Source organism: Poecile atricapillus, chromosome Z (assembly GCF_030490865.1).
Source record: "Poecile atricapillus isolate bPoeAtr1 chromosome Z, bPoeAtr1.hap1, whole genome shotgun sequence".
Lineage (NCBI taxonomy): Eukaryota > Metazoa > Chordata > Aves > Passeriformes > Paridae > Poecile > Poecile atricapillus.
In genome coordinates, this window is record NC_081289.1 from 100,356,269 (window position 1) to 100,376,305 (window position 20,037).

At 41.7% G+C, this 20,037-nt stretch overlaps 1 protein-coding gene and 1 long non-coding RNA gene across 3 annotated transcripts in view; one reads left to right on the forward strand and one right to left on the reverse strand.

Annotated features, from left to right (window-relative positions):
- Nucleotides 1–10,145: 10,145 nt before the first annotated feature.
- The window catches only part of LOC131572687 (uncharacterized), a 61,328-nt gene continuing 51,436 nt past the window's right edge, over nt 10,146–20,037 (forward strand). Inside the window, exon 1 of the long non-coding RNA XR_009276035.1 lies at nt 10,146–10,246. This is a non-coding gene — a long non-coding RNA (uncharacterized LOC131572687). The remainder of the gene's footprint in view (nt 10,247–20,037) is intronic.
- GAK (cyclin G associated kinase) overlaps nt 13,968–20,037 on the reverse strand; it is a 67,218-nt gene continuing 61,148 nt past the window's right edge. For both annotated transcript variants that reach the window (XM_058825950.1, XM_058825949.1), the window contains exon 28: nt 13,968–19,469. In XM_058825950.1, the coding sequence (XP_058681933.1) occupies nt 19,368–19,469 (102 nt within the window). In that variant the 3' untranslated portion in view covers nt 13,968–19,367. The remainder of the gene's footprint in view (nt 19,470–20,037) is intronic.

Here is a 20,037-nt window from a genome sequence, read left to right on the forward strand (position 1 = left end):
TATACTCAGCGTGCAGGTGATGACTTCAACTCCCTCCAGTCCTCCTTGCTTCCCTGATCCACCTATTGCTATAGGGCTTTCTTTAATCACATGGTCTTTATCCTACTGAGAAGTTCTCATGCTACAGAAATCCTCTCTTCCTGTGTCCCTATGAGCAGTGGTGATAAACAATTACAGCAATGAAGTAGGAAATGTAGCTGCATTCTTCCATGGCATATGACTTTACTAAAATAACCTTCCTAAAATATCCTAGTAAAGCATTTTTTAATCTTCATAGACTTCTTGACTCACATCTTCCCTTCTCTTTTTGAAGCCTTCTTTTTAAAGTGATTCACCTGCCACTACCAGATGTTCAATGACACTGCCTTTATTTACTTTAGGCCTAGTTATTTTGTACTAGCTAAACGCTACATTGAGTTAAAAAATACCAATGTGTAATGTAAGTACTTCTAGTTTCAGAAGCCATCTTCTTCTCTGACACCTCTTACTGCACTTGTTTCCAGGAGAGAAGTCTTTATGTGTTGCTTTTCACTGCAGGGAATTGCCATGCTGTACCAAGCCAGCATCATAGCCTGTTCATCTTAATGCTCAGACATTCTTCAACTGTCTGAGCTAAGAAAGCAGAGAGTGAGGAAGGCTGGCAGGCGTTGGGAGTGCAGGCTGTTGGTGTGCTTGCTAACTGAAGTGTGCACTTTGTCGAATTTCACGCTGAATAGTCAAGTCATTTCCAAGGGAGAAGCTGAAACTATACAAGGGACCTTTATAAGATGTGTTAGTGGCTGCAGGGAGGTCAGGGAAACAAGAAGCTGTCAGCTGGTAAATTATCCAAAGCAAAAGTGTTTGTGAGGGGGGAAGAAACAGCAACTTAGCTGTCTTTAGTCACCTAGGGTAATTAATCAGCATCATCAAGCCCTGGCCTCAGTAAATTCTGAAAAAAAGTTTTCAAGTATTTATAGTTTCAGGATAAATTTCTTCCAGTGCTGTGTACCTAGAATTTCTTGCTCTGAAAGCTTTGTAGCTTGACATGCAGATGTACCCATCTCCTCCCCTGTGGGAAAAGTCTAGCTGTTCCTTCGTGGGCCAGAGTCATCACACCTGGGCTCACTCTCCTCCACACCCTGAATTAACTAACTCTATCTATAGATTGAATGACTATCGATTTTGGGGTTTTCCCAGCTTGCTTCTGCAATGGCAGAGTGGTGTGTTTTCCATGGGGGGAAGCTGTCAGCTGTTCCCCACCCTGTGAAGGAGCAGAGGGGATCACAGGGAACTTAACCTGCCTGAAGGTCACAGGGGACCAGGTCTGGTGCAGTGTCACCCAACAGAAGCAAGATCCTGAGACAGGATATCTGCATTACCACATTTCAGTTGCCTATCCCTGTGTTCACACCTTACCTCTGTAGCCAGGCCAAGAAAGCAGTGCCAGGCAGAAAAACGAAAACCATCTAAGTTTTCTACAGTTTCATTTCTTTATATGTCTGGAGCTCTTGCTTCCCTCTCTTAGTAATTGAGCCAATTTTGATGTCTCATGGACTTCTAAGGTCTAATAAGACAGAAGTTCGCCTTAGTGCTTCTCTTGTCCCAACTGCAGGCTGCTTTCCATGTGCCCAGCACCAACTCACACAGCCAGGCAAGGTATTTCTACCTCTTACTCTGGTTTGTGCAAAGGATGGAGCAGCAGGGTGGTGGTCCACAAAAGGCTGGCTCCCCAGTCATCAAAACTTTATCCCCTTTGTACATTTTAACAAACAAAGCATCAGCATCCATTGTTTACAGATGATGTGACTTTAATTAATTAGTATTCAACCCCCTATTTGCCCTGCTAATTAGTCTGCAGGTGCAGTTCTTCCCTGTGTCTGACTCCGGGGTCTGTTTGGGGTAGGTGGTCACTGAGTTGGTGGTCCACTGCTGGAATTTCCTCTCCCCCAGTTACTGCTCAGTCCTGGTGGCTGTCATCCAGACAGCCCATTCATCTTGGGATTGTCTTTCCTTTTCCTTAAAACAAACACTAGCCTAGCGTATAATGTTCACAATGCAATTGCTTAATCATAAGTGTCTATCTACATCTGCTGATTGACAACAACAAAACAAATTGTGAAGTTTGATTCAGATCTTGAGGGGCTCAGATCTTGAGGGGCTTGATATCACTTCCAGCCTTTCATAGGTCCTCTCTACCTTACTCAGCCACCTGTCTCCTCAAGTCATGCAAGATTGCCTCTCTGAATGTTTCTTTGTATTTGATATGCAGAATAAAATGCTAAGATGGGCTGACAATGATGCATAGAGATATTATAAGCCTGTAAATCCTATTTCTAGAGGAAATCAGTGAAGAACTTCTTACATATGATTGCAGGCTGTTAACCTTATCTGCTCTAGTAAACTGAAAAAGTTTCCTTGTCTGAGGTTTTGTTTTTTTCATTTCCAAAACAGCTTCTGGCATATCCATCAAATGAAACAAAGCTTAAGCAGGATTTCTTCCTTACTTAGACTGTTCTCAGTGCCAGTGTTCTCAAAATGTAGATGGAGAATGAGACTTAGGTCTCAGCAACACTGAAATCAGCTGAGCTTTTGGAAGATGTTCGAAGATCACCAGTGCAAAAAATATTGTAGTATTTGAAGAGCTTCTCCTAGTTGTGCCCCACCAATTATCTGATCATTTTGTAACTGGCATGCTGTCATGGGTTTTATTTCTCCTACACAACCTCTGATGTATTTCCAGCTGAACACAGAGATTCCAGCTGCTGGTTGTCAAGACAATAATCTTATCACTTTGGGTTACTGAAGCTCATGTTGTATCATTGCTCTCATCTCCTTAAATAATCCAGTTCTAATTCTTGTGCCAAAAATCACTAGTAAAATGTAAACAAGTTACCATCCACAGGACAGCACAGATCAGTCCTGTCTCTGAATGGGCTACTGCAGTCAGCACCTACCACCTTTGACTTCTCTTAACCAGCTATTTCTCAGAATCCCAAACTGAGTACTTATAAATCTGTCTCCCTCATTTTGCTGTGCTAACATGACTTTACTGAATAGACACATTCTTTCCTTCTGAAGCTCATCATTTCCCATACTAGATGAGAAACTTAATTCCTTCCACCCAAGAACAGGTTTCACTGCCACTATGGGTGGCATCCTTCCCCGGGTATTTCTGCCCATTACATGTGTTACTCTGTTTTTATCTGGTGCTGGGTCCCCTTCCTGAGTATTGAATGCAACAAGAAAAAATATTCTTTAGCTTCTTCTTCAAACCACAGCAGTAATAATCTTAGTAGCTATTAAGAGTTTAGAAGTCCCTTATTAGCTTGAAACACTGTCCAGAGAAAAATGTATCAAAGTCACCTTTGTTTCCTTATAAATAATTGAAGTGTGACTTAACAATGGAAGCAGTCATAAAAAAAAGACTTAAAAAAAGTAATGAAACATACCCTTGAGAGTATAAGTATGGGAATCTGGAGCTGCAAAGAAGGAAGAGAGGTTGTGAGTATGATGCTTCAGGATATGCCACCTAGCCAAGTACAGCCAGGCCTTGCTGTCAGCTTCTTGCTGCCTGCAATACTTGAAGAACATTCTAACACAACAGAGATCTATCGTGGGAGGAAGGGGTTCCTGGAGAGCAGAGAATTGTGGAACACTGACATTCAGCAAGAAGGAAGCCATTTCTGTTGGGGAGACTCTGAAAACAAGAAGAAATAAGCAATACCATCATCAAGCCATGGCTCCTAGCAGGCAGTCCCTTCTTTCTTTATGGAGATAATCTGTAGCATTTCTTCAAAGACTACATTGCATATGAACTTTAAAAAAAAAATAAAATAAAAAATAAAAAAAAAAAAAGCAGGCAGGAAAAAATCACATTAAATGGCCAAACAGTGCCATCTGGGGACTACTCTCATAAGAATAGCATGAACAGAAGGCAGTAAAGTTAATGAAGGACCTGCTTTTTCACTCAGAATGAGCATCACTTTATTCTGTGGGAAGTTTTGATTATTTGCACGGGACCAGTCTTGGAGTCAGGCACTGAGTGGCACACAGTGCTCTATTAACAGTCAGGACAACTCCAGCAAAGAACACCAACATATCTCTAAATTCAAGAGCTGTGGTCAAGCAGCAGCTTTTTTATAGGCTCTTGATACAAAGAATTTCTTTATTTGAAGCTTGTAGGAAACAGGAGACTACATGGAAATCAAGGAAAGGACAATATGATGTAGTACCAATGGAAAAATGCTTTCAGAGCTTCTTGTTTTACTATGCTATGCAACAGAAATTTATTTCACAAAGCCTCCAGGGCACAGTGATCCCCCATTTAAAGCAGGTCTTTTCATATGAGTGCCTGAGACTTTGCCTAAGGACTGCAGTAAAATCACAGAGTCATTTCATCAGATGGGTTTGGGTTGAAAGAGACAAGAAAGATCATCTAGCTCCAGCCCCCACTGCTATGGGATACAGCGAGCAATACCACATAGCTGTTTGTACAAGCAGTGGGAATATGTGGCTTTCCAGGCCGGTGCAGATGATACAAATGGAAGCAGAGATCAGAGCCCAAAGGAGGCAAGGAAAAGAGAGACAGAGGTAACAAGATGCAATGCATCTTGTGGCACAGCAGCTCCCGATTGTGAACACCCACCTGCTGTCAAATTAGCAGGACTGCAGCTTGGGCAGTTGTGTTTACAGAAATTCTAGGAAGCAGCTTTTCCTATGCTGAAAACACTGCACTGTGCTTCCTGGAAGCACAGAAACAGGCAAGAAGGTATTTGGGCACTCTAGTTTCTTCCAAATATATGTACATCCCACCACTGCTGGTTAAGGAATCAAGTTGCCTCACTGGATATAAACACAGGTTCTGGGGTTATTTTTGGATGCAGAAACAAAAATTCTGTAGCAGGTCTTAATTTCTAAAATAATTTTATTTCATCATGAATTGTACAATGGTAAAATATTCCAGTGAAAACAGATGATCTTTGTTGCTGTCACTGCCAGTTTAGGACATACCTTCTCTCATGGAACACATGTCAGTAAAGGCAAAAAAGAAACTTTATAAAAACCAAACCAAAACACATTTTATTAACATTGTCTGGTTACCAGCAATACAAACACAACCCATTCATAAATAAATGATGACTAGCTCTTGACCTGTGAAAGGAAATGTCTGCCTTGTCATTGCAGTTGAGATGGCTCCCAAAAATGGCACTGGTTCAGTCCTAGAAGACACTTGCAGTATGTGGGATATTGTCAAAATGAAAATGTCATGGGTCCTCATCTCCACAGGTGGAAGCACAGAGAGGAGAGATTTGCTTGCATTAACAGGGAACAGAAAGTGCGGATGACCTAAAGGATACCTGGAGTCAAAACCAGTTGATGAGAGAGGCAAGTGATTATAAAATCTTTCTTGGATCAAAATGCAAGCTGAAGCATTAGGGGCAGCAAGCACCTCTTTAAGTCAGTATGAAATGTTCCAATTTTCATACACAATTAGCCTCACTAGAACAGTAAGAGCTGCCTCAAGTCTCCTTAATGTAATCATTGCTTGTGGAAAATTTCCTCTTGCATCTTTGTTACAGTTTCTCCCACAACATATCTCCCTGAATAGGTGATCATTTCAGTCAGAGTGTGAGGAAACATCTGGGCCCATCTGGCTCAATTAAAGTGCCTTGTTCTAAAAGCATAACCCATCATTTTCTGCTCATCTTGTTGTATTTTCACTTTTGTCTGAAATTAGGACACGCTCAGAAACGCTAATTATTTTATGAATCATCTAACATCAGACTTGATACATCTTTTTTTGTTGTTGCTGTTATGCAGAACCCTTACTTTCAGTTCTTTTGTCCGCTGAGACCAACGTAACGCTGTCTGGCTTATCTCATTTCACAGGCACTAAATAAAGCCTTCCCAGCACTAAAGCTGGCCATGCGTATGGCGACGTGCTCTGCCTTCCCAAGGCGTCTGCTCGCCGGCAGATTAAGCCTGTGCCCTCTGGAGGAGGCAGATCGTGCTGTGCGATGGCAGGAGCCTGGTGCTGACAGCTGCTTCCCACTGACAGGGCACATTGACCCAGGGCTCGGCATCGTTTGCAGCCCAACAAGCCTTTCACCCAGACACGCACCAGGATGCCAAAGGACACATATAAAACCTGTTCTGGGGCTAAAGCACACTCAGTGCTCACTGCCAGGCACAAACCCTGCAGCCTCAAGCCCAGTATCAGGGCAGCTCCTCAGCAAAGGGTGAGAAGCTTTAAAAGGTGTTGTGCCTCACAGCTCAGCACGGCTGTCACAGGCAGGGCAGCAGGAGGGAAGCCTGTGGAAAGTGTCTGTCCCTCTGTGGTACCAATGAAAAGCCAGGCTGAGCAGCAGGGCCTCTGGTGCTATTGTACGACACAGAGCTGGGTCTGTTGCAGAGGTGTGTAGAAGACTTGAGAAGTACAGCTTTGTACCATAAGGAGTACCTTCACCTGTGTCCCTCACCTTCTAGCTGCTGTGACAGGAGGAGCAAGGGCAGGCCTCTCCAAGACTTTGAGACCAGATTTACAGGACAAGCAACAGTGGGCTTGGTTCCTCTGGTCTCCTGCCCAAGCTTGAAGTATACCGGGGAAAACAGCAGGAGCAGGAGAGCATGGAGGGCTGGTTGAAGGCGCTCAATTCCTTTTATTCAGTTCATCGTCCTATGGTACAAAAGGGTTCATTACCATGATACCACTCCCTGGAGAAGGGCAGATCCCTCCTCTGATGCTGAACTATCAGACCTGCATTTTCATGGTCAGCTGTTCCAATGCTTCAGGCTCACAACATCACAAACATTGTATCCAGCTTTCCAGAAACCCCAGGATATGATAGCACTGGAGCCAAAAGAATAAACATTCAAAGACTATTCCAGCAGTCCAGACCGCAGGAGGGCAGGTGGATCTAGTTCAGGGTCCCTGAGGAAGCAGTGTGCAGATTCCCCGCTGTTGTGTGCCTTGCTTCCAAAAGGTTTGCTCTGAAGTCAAGGGTCCAGGACCACAGCAGCTACCCACAACCCCAGAGCTGCCTCTGTTGCAGCAGTCTCTGTTAGCCCCAGAGCAGGCTCCTGCAAACAGCTTCCCTGCAGCAATGCAGAGCCAGCTCCCTTGTCAGCTCCTGGTGTCGAGTCTGTAGCAGCAGGAGCAGAACCAGCCTAGAGAGGTACTTCTGCCAAACATCAATCCCTGCTCTGTGCAGCTGCACACTGCTCATGCAGTGCCCTGGGGTTCTACCGGCCAGAAGTGGCTCCCACTGCACAGGATGCTCCTGGTCCTGGTGACCATGCAAACTATGATATTACAAGTACAGAGGCAGAAAATGGTTTGTGCCATCTCATCCTCCAGGTCCCCAGGGCTGAAATGTCCATATTAAAAGCAAGAAAGGTTCTAACTGCATGTGTTATTTGCTAGAGATCAATTACAGATCAATGTAAACTGCTGATCTCCCACTGAATTCACTTCTTTATTATACAATATATTAGAGGATTGTTCAGACAGCTCAGCTGGACATTACTAGCACATCAATATTTATTCTTCCCTTTAGCAAGAAGGAGAAATGCAAAGCATAATTTTCTTACTAAACTCTCTGGCTGGGAAGGCTCCACCTTGATAATGCCACAGAAATCCTCTCTGTCCTCCATGAAGTAGACTTGTGCAGATGCAGTCCACTCCTGGGCCTGGCTTGGGAGCACAGCCCAGGTGGCATAGGCAACACCATGTCCATGTGTCACCAAAGAGACACATCTGCCCAAGCCAGGGATCCCACAGCACTGGCCAGAAATTGCTGCGGAAACCTGAGCTGAAGCTAGAAAGGTAAGTGGAGGCACAACTGTAGCAGCACTTAATGCCAGGGAACACCTTCAGAATTCAAAAAATGCCTTAGTGAGAAAAATGGATAAATCACCACTATTTCAGATTACTCTGACAGTGGAGTTGCAGGGATAGATAAGCAGAAAATTCTGTAAAAGCCACATATCTGAAAACAAGGCTCTGCCTCAGCACACATTTGCCTAGAGTGCCAGGCTGCTTTCTTGTTTATGCTCACTGCTCCAAAAATAAATTGCTTCAGCATTGATAACTGGATGTGTAAAACAAAGGCAAACATTACTTCAGACACAGTCAAACATCAGAAAATATGAAATACATAGGTCTTTAGGGCCCATACTAAAGGCACTAAAATCTAAAAACCCTGTATTTTTTAGAAGCTGCCTAAGCTATCAGAAGTATTGACCTCTCATTACAAAGTCCACAGTACCATAGGTTGTTTTAAGGATTTAATTCCTCATAACTCTTAGAAATTCCTTACAGAGTGAAGTATATGTTTGCTCTCCAGAACCATACCACTGAAACCAGATTTCTGATATTTTGTATATCAAAGAGGCCTTGGATTTACCCTTTATCACCTAGAAATTATAACCTTGCGGCTCAGCCATACTAACAACAGATCTTGAGCTTCAAAACATTGCATTACTAGACTTCGAGTTGTCAGGCTTTAAACTTGTCTTTGCTTAATTTTGGCCATCTCTGCAAAATCTGTTAAGATGTATCACTTGCAATTTACCTTAGACACTTATTGCCTAGCTTGTCTTAGGTGCATTGTTTGATGGTCAGTGCCTGCTCTTGTCCTGTGGCTTTGAGCATTTTTTTTTTCTGAGATATTGCCTCAAATGTCTTTTAGTGTAAGTTTTGTTTAGCTTGTGCTAATTGTGTTGCTCTCCCTTCCTAAGAAATCGTGTCTTACACAAAGGAACGGCAAACCTGAATAATCAGGGTATAATTAACCCTCTGGACCCATAGGAGGCAAGAAAGTATAACCTACCAGTATGTACAAGGTCAATACATACAAGGATATCCCTAAACATTCCCAAGAACAAGAAGAAAAATAGTAACCATTATCCACAAAGCATTTTCCAGGAAAATGCTGTGAAATGCCAATGAACATTATACAGGAAGGTATAAGGCAAGATATTGTTGAAGTAACCTGTGCTGTGAGCAAAACACTGTATCTTTTAGGACAAACATTTTGCTCTTTTCTGATGTTGGAGAAGCCATCTCATGAGCTATGCTGTGCCCAAGATGAAGCCAGGACATACCTTGAGCTCCAAGAAAACTCCTGCCTCTTGTCCCGTCACTACATGACCTTTCCAAAAGCCCCCTTTAGGTGCTGGAAGGCCATAATGAGGTCATCTCAGAGCCTTCTCTTTCCATGCTGAACAATCCCAGCTCTTCATAGGAGAGCTGCTTCAGCCCTCTGATCATTTCTGTGGCCTCCTTGGAACTCACTCACACTGGTCCATATCCTTATGCTGAGAGCTACAGAGATGGGCTCAGTACTACAGGTCGCGTCTCACAAGAGCAGCGTAGAGAGGGAAAACTCATGAGACTCAAGCCATTTCTAAGAGAAAGGTAAGGAAAATTTGCTTGGTTTTCTTTACCTTAAGCTCTAGTGACTTCCTGGGAGAAAAGGCAGGGGTGGGTCTGGCAGGACACTGTTGGCACAGTAGGTAGGTGTGTGCCTTCTCCTGTGCATTGTCCAGTGGGAGTCATTAAAACTGATGCAGCCTTTTTGCTGTTCAGGGATACAGCTTCATTTCACAATTCTGGATAAAAGCATGGTCCTCTAACATCTTCTTTGGGTGCTTCTGCAGAAGTTGCAAACACTGCCAGGAGAAATGTCTTTGGGAAATGTATTTGCGCTCCAGTCTGTCTGTGGAAAAGGATATGAAGCGTTAAATGCCACCATAGAACACAGAAACAGGAATTCCAGCCTATGCTAAAGATCTGCTGAAAAATTCAGATTCTGATCTTGCAGCATCAGGAATAATCTTCTAATACTATTTGCATAGCACTGAAATTAAAGAACTGCATTTATCATTTCTCATCTGAAGCAGACACATTACACTTGACAGCAATGGAATTAGAAGATGAAGCTCATCTGATTTTTATTTACCTTACACAAGATGCTTGATCATATTCAAGACGCAGTTTCCAATAATTCATTCAGGTAAAACTCAAACTTTGTTTTTGAGGTCTTGTAGGTATCAAATCCTTTTGAATTGGTGTCATTTAGGCTGTTTTATACCATCCTGCACAAGGATGAATAAATGCACATAAATTTTCCTTTGAAGCTGTGGACATTTTTTTTTCAGACAGGAAACAATCCAGGACAGAACTTGATTAAGAAGCTGAATTTGAATATTCAAGAAGCTGACCAGATGAATTTTGTGGCACTCATGGTGGGGCACAGGAACACTGGTGAGAAATGGGCCTTTCCTTGAGAGCACTTGTTAAGGATGCCAACCCTGGGTATAGTGCTGGATCATTCAGGCTAGTACCCTTTGGGGTCACTTAGGAACCCCACACCCAGGCACCTCAACAGCCCCCCACGGGTGAAGCAGCCTGGGCCAAACTGTCAGGGCCTCACTTTACAGCCTCATTTACTCAGAGCAAGTGCCAGGACAGTACAGCAGTTTGCACCACCTGGAAGCTCTGTTCTTGCTCCTCCCACTGTCGTGGAGCACCTGCATTCTAAATGGTGTGCGTTGGTACTGAGGTCACACTTACCCACCACAGGCTGGGCACACACAGGGCACAGCCCTAGGATCTACCTGGATACTTACTGCCCAGCCCCTTGCTCTCCTATGCTTTCAGTCTGTGTGCCACCCCCACCCCAAGTTCCAAGACTCCTGTAGTGCATGTCTACTGTTCTTCATTCCCCAGCACAGATTACTTGCTTCTGTCCACTTAGAGGAGCATCTGTTCTCATGGGCTGTGAGCTCTGCCTCCAGCATTGTCAGCCTGTGAATACAAACACCGAAAAGCAGCCCTGTTTTGTAACATGCACATACAAACTGCACAAACTCATTCAAAATGCTTAGTACTTAAAAAAAAACCCTATGTGGCTCAAGTGTGAAATGGTGATGGTCACACTATTCTGCCAGCAGATGGCAATCAAAACAAAGAAACATGATTACTGATGATAAATAACTCCATGTGAAATCAGGTGCATTTTACTCAGGGGTGCAATGAAGTTGTCAGCAACCACGACGGGGTACACGGCAGAGGATGAGGTGAGCCAAGGACAGGCCAAAACAAGCTGCCCACATTAGAAAAAGCAGAGCACAGAATGATGTCCCTTCTGCCTCTACCCCTTGCATGAATTCCTAGGAAGATTTTATATGAAACCCCCAAACATCCTTTTATGCATCTGGAGATGGTGAACAATTGCAGTTCAAGCCTCCACAGGAGATGTGGTCCTCATGATGTCCCGCGCATGGGAAAAGAAATAAAGAGGTCTGACAGAGGCTCATTCCTTGCATATGTGGGGCAGCAGCTGCAGTGCGTGCACAGAAGCAGGTGAGCAATTTCCAGGTCTAACAGGACTTAGGCTTCTGGTAGTAGGAGCAGTAGAAAAGCCTAGTGAGAAGTGAGTGAAGGAAGAAAAAGGCAGCTCCAATAGGGAAGATAGCTGAGAAATTAAAAAACATTGGTAATAAAATGAAAATTTGAAAACCCCTGCATTCATCCCTTGTTTCATGATGAGTCAGCAAAGGCATGAGAGGCAAATTTAGCCACAGGATATAAAAACATCTCAGTGTGAAATGAGATAGAATATATACAGGGTTCAACAGCCTTAATGCAATCCATTGAAAAAACATATAGGAGTCCAGTTCTTGTGGTTCACACATCCCTAGAACTCATTTTCCTTTAAGGTGAGCCACTGCTAGGATGGGGACAGAGCACATGTGCAGCAAGAAAGGAAGAGCTATCACAGCAGCTAGCTGCTGTAGGTTGACAGTTTCTGGTTCTGCTTTGCTGGAGGTCAGTTTCCACAAGAAGTCTAGTGAATCCATTACTTTAGAAGCTTCAGAAGACCAGAGAAAGATGAAATCTTGGAACTGTTGACAAGAGGGAAGTCTTTGGGTCAAACACTCCTCTAACACCTTCTAGGAATGCTATTGGCAGCATTTTTGAACTTCATAATGAGACTGACAGTACTAGGCTAGCAAGGATCAGGAGAGGAGCAGACCCTGCAGGAGTACCAAACTCAAACACTATGGAACACTCAGTTTCACAGCACACACAGCAACATCCCTGCAATGGCAAACCAAGGCTTGTAATTTAAATTGGCTTCCTGAGCAAGCTGATCAGTTGTTTCTTCAGGTTTCTTCTGGCACATTAGAAGCATACTGGATGATTGAATGTTGTCAGGGTGGGAGCGCACTGACAATCCCATCTCCTGCAGAGTACTTGTGCTGTCCTGCTCCTCACCAGAGCCATGCACACAGAAATACGCGGTGCCGTTCACCAATTAATAATGGCTGTGTCTGCCAGCACCATCCTATACCAGAAAACTTCACAGCCATTATTTTGTGTGTACCCAGAGCTTTGATTAGGAGCTGAAACCACTCCAGGAGAACAGCCAGCACAGGTTAAAGGAGATGAGGAGTTCCTTCTGAGTTTTTACTAAAAAGGATCCTTCTTAGACCAAGTCTTCACTTGCCTACGTGCTCCATTTTCCCTTCTTTAGAAAAAAATCTACCAGAAGTCCTTCTCTTACCCTCATAAGAGAGGCAGTGCTGGGGCAGGGCAAATCATATCCTCTCCAACATTACAGAAACCAGGTCAGGTGTCTACAATTGCAGATTCGGAAGGCTTAGATTGCTACAGGCTGCTCTGCACACTACATTACACAGTGTTTCTGCTGCCTTTTTGTAATCCCTCATTCAATCTGTTTTGTGTGCTTTGTTTGATATTGAATTTCTAGCCATGCTATTTATTTGTAATACGTTCTGCTTATCTAGTGTAATTACTGATGTTTGCTAGCTTGACTCTTCAGGATTTCTATCTCCTGTGTTCTCCCAACTCAAGTCTTTCTAAATACATGTCAGAGTAGCCAGGGGCCTTGCATATGGCGAAGAAAGATGCACTTGACTTTAACATTATCCTCCTTTGCTGCAGTGAAGGACCAGAAGTAGGTATCAATAAGTTTTTCAACATCTTTGCATGTTAGGAATAAGTTGACTAGCAGCAAAAGTGGTAGCATGTTCTGTAAATGACACAAGGAGGTCTTTTACAATCTTGGCACTGAGTAATCTATCATATATTCTTGTAAATCTATCAGATTATTCAAAGTAGTAAGCAGAATATGAAAAACATTATCCAGTAGCAATGCGCTTTACCTAAGAGAATTCAGTTTGCTTGCTAGCACTTCTCTTTCTTGCCCCATGCAATTCCAGCCATCATTCTTGTGTCACGCCTGTCCATCTCCTCCCTGCTTTTCACCCTTCTCCTTGGGGATCCCCAGTGGTAATCCTATACTTTTGTGCTTTTAACTTTTTTAAAAACTTTCTCAATGTCACAGAGTGGCTTGTTCCCACCTATGAAAGATCCTGCTTTCCTATTCTTATTGTAGAGTATGGAGTCAAAAGATGCTTTCTGGGTACCTTGTCAGGACACTCCCAGCAGAAGCTCACCCTTTGCCATGCCACATTCCCTCAGATTCCCACCATCTGCAGTCCTTCATCACCAGATGTGTCCCCCACCATCCCTACAGGCTGCTCATATTCCTCTCTCCTACCTCAGTCATGTCCATGTGCTCCTGCTGTCTTCCCTTTGGTTACTGATACGCACTTAGGCCAGAGTTTCCCTTGGGCAATGGAAAAGCACTGCACCAAATCCTGTGCAAGAACCCCCACAGCACAGCACAGCACAGGACAGCACAGCACAGCACAGCACAGCACTTAGAAAATGCAGCTGCCAAACCCCAGGGCACACTGCAGCAATGCTTCTCCAACTGAAGAGACACTTCTGAAGAGCCACTTAGCTCCTAACAGGTTCAGTCAAGCTGAACACAATAATGAGAACCATTTCTCTAACATTTGCACGTCGCTCTGGAAGACACAGTGGAAATGGTTTGGATGTTTGGGCCATTTCTCCCTTGGTAAAGAAGGAAATACACAAAGTTATTTTGTTTGTTTTAATTGATCACTGGTTAAATTGTAATACATTTCAAAGCAAAATATTCTGCTCAAGGACATTTTACCAAACATTAAATCTACTTTTAAACAAGGCTTAATTTGACTATTTTACCTTATATACATACAGGTATAAGTTTCATTTCACTAGTAGCAAAATTACACAGTACATTGCATTTCCCGAAAGATGGCAAAAACAGGAATTGTCTGTTCTGTCCTTCCACACACTCCAAATCAGAAAGAAACACAGGTATTGAAAGTACAATCACAACTACAGGTAAATACAATAAGGACCTCAGAGCAAGCCAAGATCTTACGAGAGATGACAATCACTTCTAGAAATCTACATTGCAAATATACAGTACATTCCACTAAAGAGTTTTGGGAGTTCCCACAATGCCTCTTAATCCCCTTTTGGTAATAAAAGCTTCTATGACAACACATATCCTTCATAAAAAGTACTGAATTAGTATTTTTGGAGCATATATTGTAAGCTTAATGCAGTCTAAACTGCAGTCCACAATAAGCTCACCCAAAGAGAAATTAAGCAAGCATTGCAAGATTCATCAGATTCAGAAGCAGAGCTCAGCTCCTCGTCATTGGGCTTCTGGGTGCAGAGTGCTGCTCTGCACCAGGGACAGGCTCAAAGGGTGGGAAACGATACATTCCTTTTACAGCTTTTGCAGGTCAATCACCTGCAAGTTCTTGACAGAAAATGTCAACTGAGTCATACAAGATTAATTTGACCTTATTTACAAAGCAGCCATTACATTGCAATTGTTAGACAATTAAGGACACAGCTAAGGAGCAACAAGGTTTCCACATTTATGCTATCCCTGAAAACACTTCTGTGAGCAGCAGAGTGCAGCGGCCCAGCAAGTAGGCAAACACGCTGTGATTGCTGGGGAAATCGCAGTCTGGCTTCAGGAAGTGGAATGGTGCACAGAACCCAGCAGCCTCAAAGGCCTGATGAGATTTCTGTTACGCTCAAACTCCGCTTTGGTTTGTGCAAAATATTCATCTTGTGCAGGTAGCTTTCACAAATGAACTGTTGCTCTGTGCTTGGCAAGACAAAAAGGGAGGTACTGTCCAGAATTACCAGGAACATGGAGGTAAACAAGGCATTTTTCATGAGCATTAGTTACCCTCACAACACCAAGGACTCTTCCACTGTTCCAAAAAAATGTGCTTCATCAGCACTTTCAGAGGTTTTCTGTTTATTACTTGCTGAAGAAGCTACCACTGATTAGCAAAATAGCTGAACTTGACCCAACTAACAAAGCTGAGGACCTTTTCCTTCCAGGCTTTATGTCTAACTAACCACTAATGCTCTTTGCTGCTCCTAAGGAACTCTGACAGAACTTGGAAACAAGCATGCCTGAGGTTGAAGATACCAACTGATTTCCTCTGGTTAAAAAACATCACTTGCTTCTATTAGGCAGACTCCAGCCACACACTCTCTTAACACCAATTCTTCACAGATCTCTGTTTCAAAAGTTATGTTACTGGACTCCCCAGATCTAACAGCAATGTAACACAAGCCATGTAACTAAAAAATAATGGAAGCCTGCCCAAACACTTTTTAAATCTGTTTTATAGAAACTTCTGTGTGGGGGGGGAAAGCTAGGGACTTGGTACTCCCACCTGTCTGTATTCATTGTCACTGTCAGTCAGCAGTGTTCTAAAAGGGCTGGAAAGCAAGCTGCAAATCAGGTTCTCTGTACTAATCTACACCTGTTTTTAGCAGAGGTAGGTATCAATAAGTCAGTGGAGAGAGAATTAGAAAGCAGTATTTGAGATGTGCTTTAGAGCCCTGGTGGTTTTTCTCTACTCTGCCTTTAATCTATCTATCTTGGGCTGTTTTCCTTTTTTTTTTCTTGCAATAACCATCTCTGCCTACTTACTTTTGGAAAGTGATCCTGGTAGGCTGCAAACAATATATGACATTCGTCAGGTGTTGTTACCAGACAGAGGGAACAATCAGAATAGGCCAGCAGGCCCCACGACTTGCTGCAAGAGTCAAGGAGGTGCTTCATAAGAGAACCTCAAGTGCCACATGCAAAGCCTGGTAGGCAAAGTATCAATCTGCTTGGCAACACCCTGTGACCTCATCTTCAAGCTTCATAGCCAGCAGAAGCAGATATAAAGTTCAGCTTTCAGGGCATGGCTTCAACACTTCAAAACTTAACTGTGCAATGAACAATTAATACGAATGGAAAACAAACGTTTTAAGCAAAGAGACAATCCAGCCAAGCCTCTGATTAATCATGTTTTTCTGAAGCCTGTTCTAAAAGCTTTTCAGTTTGTGGACACTAAGAATACAGCTACAGTGAAATGTGTGTGTCATCATCTGAGTGCACCCACAGTCCATGCAGCAGACAGTTAATGACCAAGTACAAAGCAAAAGGTTGACAAGCCCTCATTCCCAGATTTTCTTCCATTTTTTATTACCATTTTAAGATTAATTCATACAACTACTGGACGTTTTTCTTCCAAATGACCCTCTCCTATAAAAGCAACATTAAGACTCAATACACATTTATATGAAATATACTTTAACTTCCCTCTTCCCAGGTTCTTGTACCTAATATATGTCTTACACTAAGAAACACCTTTAGTGGTCCTCATGCTGCTTTGTGTTGCACAGAAAACAAAACTTCAGTTCATTATGTTCATATTCACCACTTGAAATGTTTTTAATTTCCAAATTACAGTTTGCTTACAGAGCCTTAGTGAAATCCCCATTGTTTGCACATTCTTGTATGTAACACAGACAAATGACACAGTTACAAAAAATAAAACCAAAATCAAAACACCCTACCCAAAATAGTTTAATTGTCAAGATTTATCAGTTTACCAAACCAAGCCTCTCCCAGATTCTTAGCAGCAAATTTAAATTACGTATCAGCCAGTAAATCAGCCAGTTCCCCCGCTGAGAATCAGAGCTGACTAAACCATAAAATAAGCTGAGTGGCTCTGTCAACCCGACTGAAGTTCCAGTAATTATCTAATGGCTGTTGGAAGAATCCATAGCCAAACTTCTTGATTTTCTGTAATTTTTAAAAGAGAGAGCTAATTTCAAGAGATCTTCAGTTCCAAGTAAAATTCCTGCACTCATGTTTTTCCTGCTAACTTAAAATTACATCTAAGGTTCTTCTTTGATGTTTCAAGAAAATTTTGCAAGCAAGAGTAGAGAAATTTAAAAAAGATTAATGTAGACATCATCCAGAAAATGCTACCAAATATACAAAGCAGAGGAAGATGTTTTCCTCACAATTTTCATGTTTTAATTTTTTAAACACATATTTCAAGGAAAGAGCAATTAAAAATGTATGCCTTACAATTAAGTTGCCTGTATGCACTGAATGAGCATGGATTTTTAAAGCAGTCCTTCCTTATTCTATGCAGCCCCCTTAGAAATGCTTTATCTCACAACTGTAATATAGCACTATAGTCAAAGTCATTATATATCTCTATGCATCTTTTTAAACCTATTACTAAACAGCATTTGCCCTAGAACTGTAAAGAGGTCTCCCACAAACCTATCCTACCAGCAGAAGCCTTTAATTTCCATGGTTGCAGAACACATACACAAAGAATTAATGAAGTGTCCAAAGGAAAAAAATATTAAATCTTACTTATAAACAGACAGCAAGTTACATACATTTATGAAGAAATCTACTGAGATTTAAGACTGCTTCAAAGCAGTAATTGAAATACAACAGCAGCTATGAATAATATATAACCTTCCTGATCCATAACTGATCCTAGCTTCACCTTAAAAAAATCACAGCAGCTGAATATATATGCAAATATACACAATTAAAACCTTTGATCAGAGGTTAATAAGTAACTGTGTTATATCAGAGCTAGAGACTAGACAGGGCAAATGTTCAGCAGTCTCTAACCCACCAGCTCTTGGGCTGGTGGAGCAGTGGAAAATCTCATCCAACACACCTTCCAGGTGGAATTAGAATCTCATGTTTCCTGTTCAGATATTGCTAAGCTGAACAGTTACCTCTGCTAATAATACAGCTTCCCTCTCAGTTAAGCATGCAAAACGTATAAAAAGGCAAGTGATCAAAATATCCCCTTGAATGCCCAACTGTCAGGTATCAAGAGACTGCTGCTGAAGATTTAATATCCCAGCACTAATTTTCAACATTTTCAAACTTGATATGAAAATTGCATTTTGTTATTACACAGAGTATAACAGTCATTGGTCATTTGCATCATCCACCCCAGCACTAGTGAAAAAGTACCTTCCAAACAGGGATGAGAAAACATGGCAAGTTTTGTTACCAAGTTGTGTCTCTACTCACCTCACACAAAGCAGTGCATGGAAATAGGTGAGCAGAAATTCAACAGTCTACCAAGACACACCATGTTTTCACATGCACTGATGCCATGCGTATCTCAAAAACACAAAAGTTCAAACATGCAGCAAAATGTTAAAGCACTTTAAATGCTCACCAGATGATAATGAGTGATTCAATACTCAGACAAATAAAAGCAAAGTAAAAGGTTTTTGCTTACACTTCAAGTTTCAGTTACATTGTTTCTATCAGAGTATTTGAAGTGCAATGAAAGGAACATTCCACTGAGTTCAGAAGCAAGAGACGCCATTTAAAGAGCTAGGAAAATAAGCACAGGTCAGAGTACTGCAATAAATAAACAAAACAGCAGGAACAGGCAGACCTCAGAGTCAAAATTTCTTTTTAGATTCATGATATGTTAAAAACAAAAACAAACAAAAAAGCCCACCAACCAACAAAAACAATCAAGAACAACCCTGTCTGACTTTCCCACAGGTGGTGTAATTTTGGCTAAACAACTGTTACTCTATTGTAAAGAACACAGATATTACCAGAAAACATTATTTACAGAATGATTATCAGATTGATTATATAAAATACAGATGAAAATATACACCCTTAGTTTTGAGATAAGCCAAGCAAATTCACTGCTGCTAACTAAAGCACTTTGTAGAAGGCGACAGGCACCAAATATCAAGATTGAATCACAAAACTACTCAAAGTAACAGACAAATTTGAGATGGTAGAGGTACAGCAAAGATCAATTAAGTTGGAATGATTTATAATAATACTAGCCTATCACTAATTACTTAACTTCATTAAAATTCTATTTTTCTTATACAAAACTGAAGAGAAACCTTTACTCCCGAACTGTGATTTCTACAGGTACTCAGCAGCTTTTTTCTTAATGCATCTATGTAATGCTTTGTATTCTACATCTTACAAAATACATCCCCACAATTAAGTGCATGACTAGAAACTGTGCTGAAATCATGGAAAAGCGCTTCATAAATCTCAGGCGCAATAAAGTCACAACAATGCTCAGCTCCAGTTTCTGGAAGCAGTTCTGTGAAAGGTGAAATTTCAGAAAAGGGACTTTGATCCCTGGTTTTCGAACTCTGACCATGCATCATTCAATTCCATGAAGATCATTTTGGCATATTGCTCGTAGGGTTGTCCTGTGGCCTGGAAACAAAGAGAATGTACCATAAGCATAAGAATATTAGAAATTAGGTCATTTAGAAAAGATCCCATCCCTTTGATATTTGCTGTCTTATTCAAGAGCTAGAGACTGCTCTGTGAATATTATTTTACAGACAATAAACTCTCTCCAACCTTATCCAAAGCTTGCCATGAGTATTTTAAACAAATCCAAATCCTTGGTTTCCTTACTTTATTTTCAAGCTTTCAGTACAATTCATAATTAATTGAAATTTAGCTAAAAACAATTTTCAAAGTTGTTCTTTTCATAGACAGTTTCAGTTACTATTACTTACTAATCAAATTAAGTCATTTTTGGAATTGCTTTGTTGTGGACACAAGACAACATAGGATTTAGATGACTTCTTACTAAATGCAAGCCTGAAAATACAAACCAGGTATATCCAATGCTTCTCTATCTAAAGCAAGAGCTCAGAACAAGAAGCTGCCTTGATACATTGGGTTGCATGTATTTTTTAAAAGACAGCTGCAATGTAATATTCATTATGTATTTTTCATCTGATAATTTGTTGTAAGCTTACTTTTGTGAGTA